The 20189-nt window shown below is 40.9% G+C and overlaps 1 protein-coding gene across 5 annotated transcripts in view; it reads left to right on the plus strand.

Annotated features, from left to right (window-relative positions):
* Nucleotides 1–20189, plus strand: part of pex7 (peroxisomal biogenesis factor 7) — a 53898-nt gene that overhangs the window by 26128 nt on the left and 7581 nt on the right. For 4 of the 5 annotated variants that reach the window (XM_084738110.1, XM_084738111.1, XM_084738109.1 and 1 more), the window contains exon 10: nt 10815–10914. In XM_084738110.1, coding sequence (XP_084594236.1) covers nt 10815–10914 — 100 coding nt within the window. Of the gene's footprint in view, nt 1–555; nt 1164–10814; nt 10915–20189 lie in introns of those variants that run through there. The other variant, XM_084738112.1, reaches the window with a different exon arrangement.

Genomic DNA, 20189 nt, shown 5'->3' on the forward strand with positions numbered 1-20189 from the left:
ATAAAATATTTTCCTCTGAGGGGGAAAATCTTCACTTTTTTTGAACGTTGCATCATCATCAGTTTACATCAGTGAGGATGTTTTAGACCACAGCAGACACCAAACTGCACACTGACACACACCGAGGAGACGAAGAGGCGAGACAAAGTCTGGACTCTTCAGTTCGTCACACAGTAATGCAGCACAGGGACGTTTCATGGAGGAGACGAGCATCTGTCTGTCTGTTACTAAGACAGATGTTTTAATCTGCAGTGTATAAACCACACAACTGTACAGTAACATCAGGATTCATCATCAATTAAGTTTTTATATTGATTGGCACTTCACACTCCCTCCTCTCTGCATCCTGTCTTTCCTCTTTCACAGTTACGATTAATCAGCATGAAGTAATTAAGTATTTAAAAGTACACAATTCGGACTTTGAGTAAAAAAATCACGCACCACAGCAGTGTGCAGAGACATTATGATTCATGATCATAAAGGTTCACATCTGTCCATATTCACACACTCCCTCCTTCTCTCTTTGCCGTTTTTCTTTCTTTTACCTGGTTTCAGGTGGAGCTGCTGCTCCATCAGCACTCGCTCCTCACGTCACCTCAGTGGGCACCTCAGCTCCACCCGAGCTTCACCTCTTTGCCTATTTTTGCCAAGATGATGGCCAAAGCCACCACACTGAGCTTCACGATGGCTCTGCAGAAACAGAAGAGAACGGGTGAAGTCATGGACTCGGTGTCCATCTTTATGCAGTCTGTGGTCCAGCTGGACAGATAACAGTGTGGAGTAAACTTTGGCTGATATAAACTATTATACATTTGCTGGAAATTCAATTGCAAAACCATTTATAGATAAAATATCCATTTGGGATTATGTTTCCAGAAAAATCAAAACAGATAATCCTGAGGGGTCACGAAATGATTAACGAGAAATGAAACCATAAAAACCATCTCTGTGCTACACAAGAGTATATTTACTTTTTCAGACTTTCCTCTAATCTTTGCTTTTTCACTGGATCTTTTTACGCCTTCAGGCCTCTAAAGTAATCAAATAAAACAAGAGAAAAAGTATTTGCTCTTTGGTTGAAGTGATAATAACCTGAAGACATGTGACGAGATCACAAGGGAACATTTCCTCTGTTTAAGAGATCACAGGCTAAAAAGTTTGGAAACCACGTATCTCCCAGCCCTAGAATCAAAAACAGGTCAGTACATGTGTCCAAATGACCAAATTCAGTGTCTGCTGCAGCTGACGAGACACTCAACAGAAGATGGAGGGATGGTTGGTGGCGACTTGAAAGAGGGGTGATGCTGAGAAAGATGTCAGGTGTTAGTTATGTGGAACGATGGAGAGGGAAGAAGAGACAGAGGGCCGTAAAATACCAGATGGAGAGAGGAAAGGCTGAAAGATAAATGTGCTGGCTCTGTGCCAAACCTTGTGTTTTATTGATCCCTGCTTTCATTGGTTCAAATACTCTATGCTGAGTACTGATTTCATTAAAGGCTGCACACAAACACACAAACACAAACACACACACACACACACACACACACACACGTGGTGGAGCATCATGACTTTCCAGACTGTGGTTGACTTTCCCCCTGTGGCTGCTAAGACACCAGTGTCTGTAGTAATAATCCTTCAAAACAAATCAAAAGAAGGACCAAACTACATTTATTTTTGTTTTCCAAAAAGAACCCCAGAGGCTGCAAACAAAGTAAAAAGATTGCTGTAATAAAACTAATGCATAGAAATAATTCATGACAATACATTTTTTGAAATGCAAAGGAGGTTTCCTGAATACAAATGTTATTTTTCAGCCATCCACACATCCACACCTGTTACCTGTTGGTTGCAAAAACATCTGACTTTTATAGGTGCAATAAGAATTTTAGAAGAATTTTTGTCAGTTAATCGTTTTGATGTTTTGTCAAAAAAATGTCAGAAAATTGTGTCCCAAAGCTCAAAATGACCCCTGCAAATGTCTTGTTTTGTCCACAATTCAAAAATATTACGTTTACTGTCACAAAGGAGTATTGAAACCAGAAAACATTCAGATTTAAGAAGCAGAAATTTGAGAATGTTGCCCTTTTTTTTCTTAAAATATTACTCAAACCAATATATCAAATTAGTTGATGATTAACTTAATATTCAATCATTAATTGCTTTTTAGATTTGTTGTTGCAGATCCAGTTTCAAGCTGCCAGTTTGGGCAGAGACAGGTAGCAATAGGAGTGTTAGTTACAAGGCTAACTAAGCTATCTAGCTAATGGCAGATACAGTTAGCAGTTATTCCATGGATGTATAAGAAAACCTAAACTGGACATTGGCATTAAGCTAAGTTTCCCATTTTTTTCCCAGGTGCCACTCAACCCAAAAAGCACTTTCCCCCACAAGCCACCAATATAAAAGAGACATCTGTAAAACTGTTGACTGGACGCCTCAAACTGCAAACAAAGTCCATTACGACTCTATTTATAATGAATTTTTAATCCATGGAGGTTTTATATTTGTAAAACTTTCCTTGAGCTAAGAAAAAACATTACGGGCCCAAGATGGTGAAGCCATGGCTTTGATTGGTTAGCACTCGTTGGATTTGTTGGTTTGGGTCGTTTGGGTTGGACAGGCTAAGGCATGAGGACGGTGACTGGGAATGGTTAGGGAAAGAATATCAGCATAAGCCAATCAGAGGCAGAATAGGGCAGGACATGACTTCACCATCCTAGGTGAAAAAAAAAAAACTATCACAACCACGAAGCTAGAAAACTTTTTGCATCAGGTGAACAGTTCCTGTTCATCTTTGCATCTTGTGTTCTAAATAAAGGGTCGACGTGACTTTTCAAATCTGCCTTGAAGCTGAATGTTAATGATGTGAAACCTGAAGTTTCCTCTCGATGCCTCATCCTCAGCGAGTTTCATCAGAAAATCACCAGGCTGTGTTGGCACAGAGGAACTTTCCGAGCCTGTCTTCAAGCTCTGAAAGTCTCTGTATCTTTAATTTAATCTTCTCCTCTATTAGCTCTCCAACTGTCCATCCTCTGAGATAATCCTTAATCCATTCATTACTGCTGTGATAACACAGATTCAGTGGCTTTACTTCATCTGATCTTATCTTATTAAAACACGGTGAATGGGATGGAGCCAAGGCTGCAAATTATCCTCTAGTTTGTGTTTTTGTGTGCTTTCCTCCATAGCAACAACATGCAGGTTTGCCAAACATGTAAGGTATTCAGCTAATTATCACCTATTCTCAATGTGTGTCCGGCCTGAGATCTTGTGTGTGTGTGTGTGTGTGTGTGTGTGTGTGTGTGTGTGTGTGTGTGTGTGTGTGTGCGTGCGTGCGTGCGTGCGTGTGTGTGTGTGTGTGCATGCGTGTGTGCGTGTGTGCGCGTGTGTGCGTCTGTGTGTGTGTGTGTGTGTGTGTGCGTGTGTGTGTGTGTGTGTGTGCATGCGTGTGTGCGTGTGTGTGCGTGTGTGTGTGTGTGTGTGTGTAAGCCCTCTGAGCATCGATCATGACTGACTGCAGGAGGCTCTAATCACCTCATTAACAGAAGTCTCCTCTCTTCACATTGTTATCCATTAGTCTCCTCTTCATCTGTTGATCAGCAGCATTCAGTATTGGAATGCTTAATGTTTTGGGGGTGATTTTTTTAAGAGAGAAGAGGAGTGGAGACTTTGTGTAGGTTGTGCCAAAAAACAGTTAAAAGACTGAAAAAGAGCGACAAAACCAGTCTAAAGTCCAAAAGCCAGGTGTGGACGCGATACAAACACACAGAAAGGATCCTTGCAAAGGAGCGTTTCTGCTCTGCGTGCACAAATGCAGTGTCAACCCTTTGAAAGTGTGAAGTAAATAAGTTTAGAGAAAGTATGACAGCTTGTGTTGTCCAAATATTCACAGATAATTATCACTGAAGATTCAATGCATGAAAACTTTGTAAAACTTTTGTTGGTAAAATGGTTTGTAATCTGTTTTCATTTACGTTCATTTGCAGCACGATAGTCCTTTATTCTTCAGGGGCAGAGAGCAGAGCTGCTATTTTACACCACTAATTCCAGATATTTGTTATTTCTACTTTAATAATGTGTAGGCTGTTGTAGCCTCATTAGTCACAAGATGAGATAACTAATAATTTCATAATTTGACTAAGAGTAAATAAGCTACCATGAATATCTGATCATAAATTCAAGTGAGCATTTGATTCTTTTGATGGCTGATCCTATGGATTCATTTTGGTCAGCACTTAAATAGTATTAAGATTTGATTTAAAATCCTGTATTTAGCTTTTTCTACAATTAAACAACATATTCAATTTGCCTCCGTGCCTCTAAAACATGTGGAAATGTAGCTGTCGGTCATCCGTTTTATTAGATGTAAAATCTTAAATCTGAGCTCCATCACATCCACCTTCTGGTATATTCAGCTTGTTACACCTTCCACTGTGTAAACTCAGTCCTGACACACACACACACACACACACACACACACACACACACACACACACACACAGCTGCTTCTACAGGCCTTTCCTGTGTGTTTAGACGCTGGTTGCAACACGCTCAAACACCGATCTAATCCACCTGCACACACAAAGAAGAAGACATGAATGCACATACAGTACAGTCATATGCAAATACATCTGAGCACACACACTCTTCTATAGACACACACTGAATGTACATTTACACACAGAGTATTAATGTTTTCTCATATCTCATTTCCGCTCTCCACCCCCTCATTTTCTCCTCTTTATTTATTTGGTCGTAGTCTTGACAGTTTCAGTGTTGAGTGGGAAACCTGACAGGTGTTTTCCTCTCTTACTTTGATATGTTCAAGTCTGTTTTAAGGTTTTTTTTTTCTTTACATTATGATCAGTTCTTTTGATTCACTTCTTTAATTCTGCATTTGATTTGTACCTGCTATTCAGCAGTATGATTTTTATGTTGTAGGGCAGTTAGCTGCATTTTTGAACAGGGTACACTGGGACATTTTAAGTTCTCCCAGCTAATGCATCTGTACTGTAGTTTTTAGAGTTTCCAGATTTAATCTGTTTTGTCCTTTGAGTGGTGATCATCTGAGCTGACAGAGCGCGCCATGTGCGCTGCTGTGTGCACCGCTGTGTGCGCTGCTGTGTGCACCGCTGTGTGCGCCGCTGTGTGCGCCGCTGTGTGCACCGCTGTGTGCACCGCTGTGTGCGCCGCTGTGTGCGCCGCTGTGTGCGCCGCTGTGTGCACCGCTGTGTGCACCGCTGTGTGGGCTGCTGTGTGCACTGCTGTGTGCGCCGCTGTGTGCGCCGCTGTGTGCACCGCTGCAGCCAGCATGTGTGTTTGACTGAGGGGGAGACAGAGAGGGGAAGAGGAAGGAAGAAGGAGGACTACTGTACGCTGTCTTTGTGGGAGTCATTAATACTCTGACTGCTGCTTGGTCACTTGACCCACCTGTCGAAACCCTTGGTATTTTCTAAAAAGCTGATTTAAACCTACCCACCTCGAGACCAAACAGGGTCAATCCCTGCTTTTTCTTTTGGACAAGTTGAAACGAAGCTGTTTCTGCAGCTGCACATGCTGCTGTTTTACACTTGCAGTTGTTGTTCAGTGTTGGTCGGCGTCCTTCTCCTTCCTCTGACATTTAACAGCAGACTACAGCACCTTTACGTGTTGATGTGTTCCTATCATGTCCAGAAGAATTGCATCTCTGAACATATAAACAGTTTATTACCTTTCGGCATCGACATGTGACAGGAGTATTGGTTTTCATGACATCCCTGATGCAGAGGCTGCATCGTGTTTAGTTGTTTTGAGCTGTAAATTCACCACCTCTAAGCTGAAGGTAGAAGATAACATAATCTTGGAGCCTTAACAGGCAGGGCCTTTCTTTTTCCAGGCAGCTGCCTCTGTGTAAGACCACCTCTGTGATGTCCAGGCAGGTCCACAGCTGCCTGTTCCTGTCCCTGACTTCTTCACAGAGCAGGTGGGACGACTCAACGTAGTGGAATGATTTTACCCTGCAGAGATGTGTGAAAGTGAGGAGCGCTCACTCTGCAGCTTCCTCTGGGAGCCGAAATGTCCCCAGAAGTTCACTCCAAACTGACTGACAAATAAACAGTCAAAGAAAGAAAGAAAGAAAGAACAAACAAAAACAGCTGCTTGAATCTGAGTGGTGTCCATCTGATGTTGAATCTTTGGCTCTAATCAGCAGATTAGTGTCTTCTTTCTGAGCGTGTTAGCATGCTGACGTTAGCATGGCTGCAACCTCTCAGTCTTATTAATCTACATCTGAATCCACAGCTGTGTCAAAATAACTACAAACAAACTACAATCTGAATCAGAAAACACTCAATAAGTTCATTTTGAAGACAAACAACATACAATATTTTGTTGATGACTCTGGAGGACTTGTTGCGTTCTTATTCTTTTATTTTATTATCATCATCATCCTCCTCTCTGATGGCAGACTTTCCTTTTTCCACCTTTTTCTTTTTGCTTCACAGTTTTTATGGAAGAACAAACACTCAGATATCTGGTGCTTTTATTATGCTTTTCATATTTTAAATTATTCTTTTTGTGGTCATTATTTCTGTGTGTTTAGTGTGAATGTGAGAGTCATTTTTTTTTTTTTAGACGGCAGGTTAAATGTCTCCTGTTTGCTTTAGATAACACGTTCTCTGCTCCTCTCTGTGTGTTTGTGTGACTCTTAACGTTAATTTCCTGTTTGGATTAAAAGCATCAATGATATCAACTTGTCAGGGGATCATATCGCTCCCTTTACATCTTTCTTTTTGTCTTCTGTCACTTCTCTCTCGTACTCTAAATGTTTTATGGCTTTTAGTTTTGTCCTCAGTTCCTCTTATACCCTCCCTCTCTGTCTCTCTGAGACTTAATGAGTTTCACAGTAATAGTGAGACGCACGTTCAGAGCTGACAGGTGAATGGACGGTTCCACAGAATGAAGCACAATAGAAGCTAAATAATTACCTGCCATGGAAACTCTGGACAAAAGACAGTGCAGGCCTCATTTGTACAAATAACATGGTGTATTTGTCTAAGAGGGACAGTCATCTGGTCCCGTACACACACTCACACTCACACTCACACACACACACACACACACACACACACACACACACACACACTCACATCTGAACGTCATCTGAACCTGTAATCAGAGCCACTGACACCTGCTTTTGTATAAAATAAATCATGAGACAGATTTCTCTTCCGCACAGTTCATATAAATGTTTCCTCGACTTGTTAATCATTACATTTGAGAATTTGCCAAAAAAGAATCTTTCAACAAGGGTAGCAAATAACAGTTATTTTCGTTATCAATAACTCCACGATTTTCTCAAAGAATGGTTTTATCGTTTTGTGTATAAAGGCGACGTCTTCAGATGTCTTGTTTTGTCCCACCAGCAGTTCCAACATATGCAGTTTACAATGATTTTTAACAGAGAAGAGCATCTTCTCCTCAAATTTGCGAAGCTAGAAACAGAAACAAATCACAATTTTCTTGAAAAAGGAAAAATGTGTGAGGAAACAGCATTATAATGAGGTACTGTAGAGGTGCAGAGATGACCTGGTCTGAAAAACTTTTTCTCCAGAAGTGAACGCAATACTGCTCCGATTCTCCGGCCCATCTCACGCTCCATTATTCTCTCGCTCGAGAAGAAGACCTGGAGATACTTGAACTCCCTCACCTGAAGTAAGGACTCTCTCTCTTCTCAGAGTAGACAATCCACCGGTTTCCTGCTGAGAACCTCAGATTTAGAGATGATCCTCATTCCAGCTGCTTCACAGTCAAATGTGAACCAGTCCAGTGATTGGTGGAGGTCACAGACCGCTGTGACCATGCTGCATTGATTTTCTTACTGTTCATTGTTAATGAGGAAAAGAGAGTTACAGTTCAGCTGGAGTTTAGCTAAAGCGTGTATTTTCCCAACCTCAGTGAGACTTCAAACTCATACTGGTGCACCCAAATCATTTTTCACCGTCACTCACATATACAGTTATTGCTGCACTGCTGTAAAGAGAGAGTGGCAAATTTAACTCTCTTTTACTGGCTGAAAGGCTAATGCATGCTCACATTTTACCAGCCGCTCAGTAGAGCACTTGGATTGTTTTTACTTCTGGCAGGTGAGTGAAACAAATCTACCAGCCACAGCATTTGGCTGGTGCTAATTTTGGCACCTGAGAGCAGCACTGCAGCAGCAGCAGGCTGAGGTGGCTTTCAGCTGATACCAGTAAATTTAAATATGTCTGGACTGGCCCTGTTACCGGCCATCTTTACTAATCGAATCATCTCAGCTCTACTTTCAACCGTCGGTTCTATGGTTCCAATCCTGGGATTTGGGCACAAGGCTGAGAGAAGCTTTCCTGAGTAAAATAAACTCTAAAGTGTTCTACTTCTTCCTCTAATTCTGCCTCTGCAGCTGCATTCATTCACAGTGTTGAAATGTAAAAAGGCGTCTAGCTGCAGTGGGCAGTAAATCATTGTTGCTCATTTTATGAAGCTAATCAAGGCTCCAGTGGCTCTTAGCTGCAGGATTATTACTCCTGCCTCTTAATGCACTGAATGGGAGTGCTGTGACAGAAATGCATTCATTTCACTTGAGATTCTTTATTGCCACTGCACTTCATTACACTGCAGACGTATTGCTGGGCACTGTGGGTGATGAATGTATGTGACTTTGACTTCATGCATATATTTGTGAATGAGTGAGCACAGAAACTCTGTTCACTGTGGTTATACACACTTAGATATTTACAATTAGAAAATACAAGTAAATTTAAGTTGTCATGGTCATGCTGTGATCTTTATTTGATTGCTTCGAGCAGAAACTTTTCACATTTTACATTTTTTAGTTTTCAAAAAAAATAAAAACACAAACACAGAAGCATCATGAGGCTTTAATGCTTTAATGCATCAGCTTAAACCCACAGTTTGACAAAGTGCTGTTGGATAATCTAACAGCATCTGAAACCACCATTCTAAGTGTGAAATTTGAGCTTGGACCATATTTCTTTAACTTTCTGTAATAGACAGTAATGACTTGTGTACAGTGGCTGGTCAAATGTGTAGAGGTGTGAAAATAGGCAGGATTCACACACAACTCATCCTTCACAAAACTACTTGTCCTTGACTTTTAGCCTGTTGGCATGTTAGCTCTGTTTCATGAACACTGGTGTAAATATCGATGGTACAACAGGTGAGCTGCCCAGAAGCTGTTTTCATGCTTGAGTGACATACAGCAGTACATGTATGATGTTTTCACGGGGGACTGCTTGGATTGGTCAAATTTGCAAAAAAGTTGCATTGAATGGATAAAATTGCAAGACTGTGCAGAATTCACGGTGATTAGTTGAATTTGCATTGACTGTGGCAACTGCAACATCGCAACTTCCTGGAGGGACTGACGGGAGTGCATTCAATCAGTCAGGTGACTGAAGAAGTGAAAACACCTGTCAATCACCTGATGTGCAGCGTATTTTAAATTAAATCTGCTTCTGAGAAGCACAAGAGAGAAAGCTCCACCTGCTACTCAATCCTGTTACTTTTCAGGTCTTTTCTTTTTTTTAAATGCATCATCCAGACTTCTAAATGAAATTTAATCATGCAAACGTGCTGCTGCATCGTGCTGCACTGAAGCCAGACTTCTGTAAAACTCGCTAAAACAAACATGTTTTCTTCTTTAACTTTCTGAGAGAGTTTATTTGTTTTTGCACTTTTTTGACTCAATAATCAGTGCTAAAGCCAAGAAAGGAGCTCAGTCTGCTCATTAAGAAAGAACGTAAACCAGTCTGAGCTGCAGAACACACACACACACACACACACACACACACACACACACACACACACACACACACACACACAGAACATGTGCACATGGGGGAAAGTGTGTGTGAGCAGTGATTTACACTAACAACTTACTCAATATATAATATCTCTCAATGCATGACTCTCCCCAGACACCCATCATTCATTGTGTGTGTGTGTGTGTGTGTGTGTGTGTGTTGCAGTATTAATACAGGCCTAATGGAGCCCGATGGGAGCTGCAGTGTTCCCTCTGAAAATGATTTAATTACATTTGCAAAGTGGATGAGTCTGGAAGGAGTGTTTGCTGCGTCAGGCCTTTGGCACACACACACACACACACACACGCACACACACACGCACACGCACACACACGTCACTCTGTCAGGACCAGGAAGAGAAACAGTCTTTCAATTAGTCTGATTGGCTGCTGCTGCCTGAAGTCTGGAGGCTGCAGTGTTTTATTGGCTCTTCTCTCAGTCTTCTGCTCTCTTTTACTTCATATTCATCTTTATTTTTCTTAATCTCATTCTCTAGATTGCTGTCTCTGTTACTTCCTTTCCTCTTTAGATCTCTTCTCTCTCTTTCTCCTTGCCTTCCTCCTACTCATCATCCTCCCTTCTTTTCCCTATTAGATCCCACTCGTGTGTAACAGTGTAAATGATTTCTAATCATGTAAAGTAATGAAGTGATGAGTTTGTTTTACAGACGCAGGTGTTTGCTTCCTCTCCTCACACAGGAGAATTTTATACTGTGGAGAAAATTACGTTTTTTCTCAGACTGAGAGAAAAGGTTTTATTTGTAAATGGAATAAATGGACAATTTAAGACACAGTGGAAAATGAACATGGCCTTTTTGTATATAAACCTCAAGATGATGGACTTGAATATGTTGTTCTTCAACAACAGACACTTAAATCAATGGCTGTTATCTTTTTTTTCTCTCTTTTTTTGGCTGTGAAAAAGTCTGAATAAATTCTGTCAAGTCAAATATCTGTGTCTGTGTGTGTGCAGGTTCTGGGATTCCAGTCTGAACCAGCCTCTTCTGGACACTGTGGAACATCACTCAGAGTTCGTCTGTGGACTCGACTTTAACCTGCACGTCCCTAACCAGGTAACACATGTCACATTATGTACGTAACATACTTTTTGTAACCAAACATGGTGTTAAAAAGGTTTTCTGGCTGCATCAGATGCATCGGTTAATAAGAACCTTGTGCTTTAATATGAGATGCAGAGGTGCAGTGACAAATTGTTGTTATGTGACAAGTTGAAATGAGAGCCGCTTCAGAAATTGCAAGGCCATCTTCCTTAAAAGTAGAGTCAGCAGGACTTTTCTGAGCTGTTCCTAAACACATCAGGGCATCAAACACAAAAGTTTTTGGTTGGTGAAACGTTCTGAGGAAGAAATTAGGAATTCCAGGCAGAGGGCTGCAGGGTCTCTGCAGATTCAAACACCAGCACACACTTCTAGTGGCTCATAAGTGATGATTAAAAGAGATTATGTTTATGAGTCTATACATACAGTTTTCTGTTGGAAAATGTTGCTGATTGTACCTTATTTTGTTATCTAAAAGCTTTTTTTTAAAGACGCCACAAAATCAGGAAATATTGAGTTTTCACCAACTTAACAAAACTCTGATACAGCTGAAAGGAAACAGTAAAATAAAGCAGATTCCTGAAAGTACAAACAGCATGCAGGAGAGAAACTAAACTATCTTCACTTAGAAGCTACAAAAGTACTGAGAGCTGAACACAGACACTCTTGACCTCTGGGCTCCTGCACAGATGTGAGTCTCAGCTCTCCGATGAAAGAAAAAGAAACAAGGCTCCATCTAATATATGATTGGTTGGAGATCTTTAACTTGAAACTGCCGCACTGGAACAGCCGCACAAAAAAGGCTGAGCGCTTGTAAAAAAAGATGCCGGGCGCAGCGCGTTTTCTCCACGTAGCTACATGCAGCTGCAGATGCTCTCTGCTGAAAAAAGACGCTGGATGGACACAAGCATTCAGGTTCTTTACTGAAACAGAATATACCACTACATGTAAAAGTAAGTATTATCAGCAAAATATACTTAATTACTTAAAGTACTCATTGTGCACTGAAAATATCCCAGTGTTGTACTTTTATATGTGATTTTTTTAGATTGATATCACTGCTGCATTAAATGTGTATGTTCCATTTTACATGTTTAAGGTTGTAAAAACATTAATATAACCATAATTATAAGCATATAACATCAAACACATATTTAACACAACAAAAAACACTACTTTTAATCGAGGTTCCACTCCAGTGTCCGCCTGTGGGTCCCGAGGACTCACTACATTGAAAAGCGATCAACATCACTGAGTTCCTAACATGTAGACAGCAGGAGATTGGCTGCCTATGGAGACAACGCTTCACTAAACATGTCAGAGAAAACAAATTAGACTCGGAACCTAAAAAAGGTGGTGAGTCGCCCTGAAACTGCTGCCACTGTGATCCTGACCTGGACAAACCATGAAAGATGGTTTTCTGATCTACAAGTAGCATTAAGTGACAATTTAAAGGCCAAAGAAAATGAAATTAGATCTGATTTAATTAGTCTTTTGCACCAAACAAGTGTTCAATTTTAGTGACTTTCATTCGTTCCCATCATATTCTGAATTTGCAGAAAAAGCAGAATAATTTGTGATAAATAAAATGCAGAAGGAGCTATATTTGGGTCATGCAGTGTTTGTATTTTTCAGATTTAGGAACATCTCCTCCTCACTTTACTTACGTCTTTGTCTTTCTGTCGAGCGCGTGGGTGAGCACCAAATCACTGTGTCCACATCCGGTTTTTCTCTGTTATCTGTGTGACTGTTTGCTGTAGTTCTTGAAATGGGGCCATCCGTCAATCTGTCTGCACACGAGCCGGCCGGAGTTAACACGCACACACGCACGCACGCACGCACGCACGCACGCACGCACGCACGCACACACACACACACACACACACACACACACACACACACACACACACACACACACAGTACCGCCGGGCTGTCAGGGAGCTGTGTGCGAGGACATGTCGGGGTAAAGAGGCAGTGAATTGAAAAGGCCACTCGTGTCTAATTCAGTTTTTCGGCTAATTTGGACAGGCGGTGTCCCTCTCGCCCTGAGTGGCTGTCCCCCCTCCAGAGAAGAAAATCCAAAGCAAGCTGGTGAAAATGACACCCAGCAGAGTTCAGCTTTATGTCTCTGGACGCATGTGTGGGAAATAGTGACAAAAATCATCCTGGGATCGACGCTGTGATCAGGACATGAGTGTTGAAATCTCCTACAGCTGGTTGTGGTTCAGGGAAAGTTAGGCTACGCTTCAAAACAGCCCTTAAAACGCCTCTAGCCTTTAAAATTTTATATATTTTTATCTGACCATGTACCTTAACGGAGCCAGAGTGGCTTTGTACGTTTTAGCCCATTAACTGCAAATGGTGCATACATCACTGCTGACCGTTTTCCAAAGCGTTCCATTAGTTTTGAGATTTATTTCCCACCTTCAGGACCATCAGATTCATTTCAGTAACACTTTGAGTCACATGGAGGAGTTTTAAACCTCAGCTGCTCAAGTTGATTTTCAAACACCTGAGACGTGAGCAACATGTCCTCATACCTGAACAACTGAACAGCTCGGGTGCGAGTTACTTCCAAAACCAGCAAGTACCAGTGACAGGTGGCCTTAAGTACAACCCCAACTCCAAAACAGCTGGGATGTTCTGCAGAACATAAATAAAAGCTGCTCAACAGTCCTCAGTCTCTGTTGTCCTATTTTGTGCTTCATAATGCACCACACATTTTCAGTGGGAGACAGGTCTGGACTGCAGGCAGGTCAGTCTAGTACCTGAACTCTTTTACTACAAAGACACTGTTGGAGCACGTCCACAACGTTTCTTGGCATCGTCTCGCTGAAATAATCAGGGACGTCAGGGATGGCAGCATACATCGCTCCAAAATGGGCCCCGAGGCTGCGAAGTAAATCTGTGGGTTTGTGAGACGATTAACAAGGAAGCAGAGAAAATAATTCAGTTATTTCCCTCTTCAAGACTGTAAAATCATTCACACAGATCACTGCCCATAAACATATGAGGTCTGTGATAGAGATGCTAATGCCATTATCAATTCTGCTCATTCTTCTGATTCTTTATTGATTCCCTAACTGATTCCTGATCGATTTTCTGCACAGGTCTTCAGTGGTTTATTATCTATGAATAGAAAATCAGTCTCTCCACCATGAGTCCTTGTTTTGCAAAGAGCAACTGTCAGAAAAACACACCAGCATTGATAAAAGGAATTGATAAGCCTGGAGGCATGTGATTCTGATCGATGAGACACTTTGGAACAGGTTCTCAGCCACTACTGGTTTTTGATTCCCTATCCTGGTCTGTGAAGTCTGACGGAGTAGACGTCACTTTGCTTTAAATAACTGTTAAAGATGATGAGCTGAAACTTCAAATCACCGGTATGATCCATTAAATTTTAATCTGTACAGCATGAGAACACCTCATCCAGGACACCGTCTTTAAGGCTTTTTATCTCAGACTAAAACTGCTCTGGAAATTACAGTTTAAATTATTATGATTTGTCCTCAAGAAACGTACAAACCAAGGAGATATGGAACTGTCCATGGTGCTGAGGCTGCTCCTCTCACAGTGAATACGTCTGGTTTTATTCTATATTTTTGCTATAATCAGCAAAACACATGAACAGACCAAAACCAACAATGAATGTATCTACTAACAAGTGTGTCATTGTTCTCCAGAAAACTGTTAAAATCCCATGAAGCCACGCTGTTGCACTGGCTGACATGTTCCTTCATCACCCTGAACACACACACTGTAGTTTATTTAAATTAAATCCCACACGCACACTGTCCTGCTGCATGAAATCATCATCACTCGTTAGAGAAATACTCGCAGGAGGTGCAATATTTCATAAAACCCAATTTTTGTTTGTAAAATGATTGTGTTGCTGCAGAGACGTGTTGACCTGCACATCAGATTCTACAGACTGAAAAAAATATCTTTGTAGGGCTGCAACTAATGATTATTTTCATCACTGATTAATCTGTCAATCATTTTTATGATTAATCAGTTAGTTGTTTGGTCCATAAAATGTCAGAAAATGTGAATCAGTGTCTCTCAAAGCTGTATAGAAGGGAACCCCAGATCTGCAAGGTCTCATGAGGGTGAGCACTTTATTACTATTCTGTGGACAATAAGAAAAATATGGCAGAAAATCAGACTTGCTTTTGCTGCAGACTTGACTTCACACGGTGCTTTTCTGCCCCTGCTTAACACTTTCACCACACATTTTTATTTTCTCATCGTGTACCTTTATCAGGAGTTTTCACTCAGAACCAAAAATAGCTCTCTGGAAAATCCGAGTGAGCACTTTTCCAGGACACTGATAATGACGAGGTGGAAGAACTGCGTACGTGATAACGCCTCGCAAGTCAGAGCTGGACCCCCGACAACGTCACGGTAAACAGTCAGTTTCCCACGGCAACCACAGTCACAGAGGGCGAGCTGTCCCGACTCTGAGTTTCCCCTCTTCTCAGTGTGACAGTGTGTTGGAGCTGTGTGTGTGTGCGTGTATGTGTGTGTGTGTGTGTGTGTGTGTGTGTGTGTGTGTTTCAGAGACACAGTAATGAGCTGTATTGTCCCTGTTGTCGATGTTTGACAGTATGTATGTATGTCTGCGTGTGTGTGTGTGTGTGTGTGCACGTGTGTGTGGGAGGAGGAACAGCTGTAATGAGCTGTATTGTTAGTGTATGTTGTTATCAGACATCATTACAGAGAGGAAGGTTGTAAAATAACACACACACACACACACACACACACACACACACAAATATCTGTGACAGTGTGAAGGACACTGACGTCACAGAACAGATCTTCCCTCAGTTTTCACTGGTTCTGTCCTAGTTTCTGTCGCGGCCCATCCTCTCCTTCATCTTTTTGTTTTTCTCTTTGGTTTATTTTTTTTCATCACTTTTTTGTCATCATGTCAGAAATTGAAGTATTCAATTCAGACATCAGGTTTTATCATGTTTGATTGATTTGGAGCAGAGCTGTGATGATTTGCCAAATCATTCAGTCAAAATGATTTTGATTTTGATAATCATTTCAGTCCATTTTTAAAGGAAACGTGTCAATTATTTGCTGGTTGCAGCTTCTTCAGTGTGAGGATTTGTTGCTTTTCTTCATCATTTATGACAGTACATGAAAAGTCTTTAGATTTTAGATCAAAGAAACATTTTGAAGACGTCACTTTGAGCTCCGAGAAATTGTGAAAAGCATTTGTCAATTTTATTTTTTTAAACATTTTATAAACTAAACTCATTATCAGATTAATTGATAACTCATAGAAATTATCAGCTGACTAACTGATAATATAAATAATCTTAAGTTGCAGTCCTAATTTGGAATGAGTTCATTGACTTAATTATCTCCACCAGGCTTAAGCATGGAGGGGATCATGCGTTCGGTCATGTGTGTACGTGTTACATCTGTCCAGACACATCAGGCCAGCTTGTCAGTAAAGGATCTAAATAACGCTCTAAAGTTAGGTTTAAAAAAAGTGGCGTGGTCATTTATCTTGACGGCTCAGCTCAAGATATCTGAATTAAGCTGAGCTCTAAGAGTCACTCAGAGGGTGGAGCCTGATTAATACTGGGGTCAATACTGATACCAATATTAGGAGGTACAAAGATTCTGATATCGATATATCAGCTGATATTCTTTATTTCAACATTTATAATCCTAAATGACATCAGGGCATTGAAATACTAAACATTCACTGTATTTTTAATAATTATAAATAAGTATAAATAAAAGAAAACAAAATACCTTGAATTAAATGTAGAATCAGTAGTATTTGTCTTAGCTGTTCATAAAAAACACCAGAAAGATACCAGAACATCAAATACTGACGTTTTGGGCTGATAAAGAGTCAGAGGTCTGCAGAGTCTCTGCAGATACAGACACACCACAGACTGATGGTTGAAAAGAATAATGCTGATATGAGTCTGTACATTGTTTTTTAAAGATAAATGCTGCAGATAAGGCCCTTAAGAAAAAGGATCACATATGTGTAGAAAATGCCTCCAAAAAACAAGCAAAAATGAATAAAAAAAATAAGAGTAACCAGCATTGTGTTCTGTGAATTAATTTAGCTTAACTGCGGTGAGCTTGTATCAGAGCCTCAACCAATCAGAAAGATGTTTGCCACTCCCCTGCGTTTGTGTGTTTTTAATAAACCATGCAGTTTTTTGCATGCAGCATAATTGTGTATATTTTGCAAAAATGACCATCAACTGAGTATTTTTCTCAATAAACTAATAACTGTAGGCCTGGGCTGTGGGCGTTGGTGTCAGAAGTTTGTGCACAATGCATCCTGGTACATGCAGGTTCAACCAGCAGGCCTCTGTGAGCAGAAATCAGGTTTCTTAGTTGACAACAGTGTCTGGACCCCCACATCAAAAAGTGGTGAATTTTCCCTTTAATACACAGAAGAAAAACAGTCAATACTGAAATGAAAGTTATGTGTTGCAACATTGATTGCCATTGATTTTTTTTCCATGTTGCACCGTTGACCTGCTTTTAATTTATCAGATTGTGTCGGTTATAAACACGAGTAAAATAACATGAGTGAAATATTAATGATCCCATCTGGTCCTTATGAACGAGGGTAAAGTCACGGTGCAGTTCGTCTCCAGCTCATGTTGTGTGTCAGCGACATTGACAGCTGTGATCTACTGTTTCTCCCTCATCATTGTGATTGGCTGAGTCAGCTCTTTGTTCTCCATGGAGACCGCTGACCGGAGCTGCCATGTGTCTCAGTGGATGGTTACGTGTGTGTCCATGTGTGTCTTTTCATCCTCATGAAGACAAATGCTGTCCTCTTACCTAAACTTAGACTTTTTATAAACAGAATTTCAGTTAAAGAGACTAAAACTGTGTTTTCTACTGAGGATCACAGTGTTTCCAACTGATCTCCTCTCCATCATCACTGAAACAAAAAAAGAGTATTAGCACTGATCCATGAGTAAACCAGTGACTACAGTGATGCAAAAATGTAGTCAAAATGTAAAAATGTGATGTGAAACTCAGTTTAAGGTCACATTGTTTTGCTCTTGAAAAAAACTGATCAAACTCATCGACATCATCAAGATCAGCAGCTATGAAGAACCATTCAGCAGTGAGTTACTCAACAGACAGAACACACCAACAGATAGTGCTTTATGTTAGTAACTGCTGTGATTTTTAAGTGTTGCAGAAAGTTATGTAGGTTATGTGAAGTCAAAGAGGAGAGTTTCTGACACAACCACAGTTTGGGGAAAAATACCAAAGTATCATCGGCATGTGTGTTTATAGAAGCTGCATCAGTTCCACCAACCACATCATTTTCTTAAAGGATAATTCCACTTTATTATCACCAGTAATTATCATGTAAAAGATCTCCAGCGGGTCAAGAAAGGCAGCATCAGACGATCAGATGGGCTGTGCTCAAACCGACAGGTAACCCTGATTATCTGAACCAGGGGTTTCCAAACTTTTTCATGTCAATGACCCCCTCAACAGATGCACATTAGACCACAGACCCCTGATCTGAGAGGATTTTGTCTCAAGGAGTCCACTCTGAGTTTTTTTTTTTATTTTATGTTTGAAGATAGTCTTCATAATCATCCAGTGATCAAACTATGATCAGTACAATCAAACAAAACAGCCAAATTGGATAAATTTTAAAATATTCTATCCTTCTGCTGGTGATCCACTACCACACACTCAAGGACCCCTGAAACCCCTGAGTTTGAAAACCATCGATCTAAACCACTTTAACTGAAGGTTAAACTGAAAGCTCGAGCTCCTGAAATGTTGCTAATCATCCCTGACTGCACAGCAAAACCATGAGCACACCTTTCATATTCCAGATAACAGTACATGGGAATATTTATAAAATTCATTCAGCAGTTCTCAGCCATGTCCTCATGAGCTGGGATGGTTAAACATCGCCGTCAGAAGACAGGAGGGACATCATATTTCCTTGATCCCCACTTGAACCTGAAGTTCTCCTGGTCTGCTGCTTTACGTAAGTCTTTAATCAGCCAACAACGACCCCTTATTGGATATCAGTTATTGATTGGACGCTGCAGCTGATTGGACTGATCTGATGCATCACAGTATTACACAGAGTTTCATACCAGAATGAAGACAGATGTGACAGATTCATAAAATAGTTCTGTGATTGCAGTTAATCTGCAGATTGGGTGGGCTTGGTCATAAAAGTTAATTAACGATAAATATCTGATGGGTTGTGGGTGGAAGTGTCTCCCCATTAAGAGAGAAGCTGTGTGCATTTATGCATTTTTGCTTGTTTCATTTGATGGTTCAATTTCTCTAAAAACACATTTCCTCTCTCCATGCGTCTCTCCAGTCATTTGTGTTGGGGGACCATGTCTCCAGCACGTCACCGAGACGTTTCAAGTCCATTATCAGCAACTAAATTCTAACATGTTTAATGTGTTTAGAAGAAACTCAGACTTTAAGAGAAGTGGATCCATCAAAGGCCGTCAACAGTTTTAGGTGCAGCTGTGCAAACGTCAAAAATCCAAAATATTAAAAAATATTCACAGCGGGCGTGGTGAGCGTCCAGCTGCACCAAGCTGAGAGGCATTTAAAGGTTTTTAGGGAAATGTTGTGCTGCATTAGCATTTTGGTGTAAGAACTCTGAGTGAACTCGCACATCATTTCCATAAACACACCCGCCTGGTCTAATAATTCTGACATCAGGCTAATCTGCTGGAAACTAAACGCTACATCCCACTGTGAGAAATCAAATCCACCTCCTCGTTTCTTCCTCTTCACTTCTTGTTTTATCTCATCTTTATTTTTTTGGTCTCGACTCTCACCACCTCTCTGTCGTTACTTTGTCTGCTCTCCCGTTCAGACTCTTTTTCTGCTCTTCGTGTGTTTTAATTTCTTTTCTCTGGTATCAGTGGGAACCTTCTCTCATCCCCTCTCTCTTCCTCTAATCACTTCTTGCCCCGATCACTTACTGTTTTCTCTTTCTATCTCTCCCTCACACACTCCCTCATGTGGACTCAGCCACATGTGTCTGATGGATCACCCTCCTCACGGCACTGCGGGCCAAACCACACACACACACACACAAATCAGGCGTAGAGGCTGTGTGGGTGGGTGCGTGTGTGTGTGAGGAGGAGATAGGATGGTGATAGATCATAACACAACGCAGGATGACAACCATTCACAGGTCTGTAAGTTGGTCATTTTGTAAAAATTGTGTGGTACGGCACGACCACAGTGTCAGAGGAGTATGTTGTGGTATTTGTGTCACTAATACA

Source organism: Lutjanus erythropterus, chromosome 15 (genome assembly GCF_056507025.1).
Source record: "Lutjanus erythropterus isolate fLutEry1 chromosome 15, fLutEry1.hap2, whole genome shotgun sequence".
NCBI lineage: Eukaryota > Metazoa > Chordata > Actinopteri > Lutjaniformes > Lutjanidae > Lutjanus > Lutjanus erythropterus.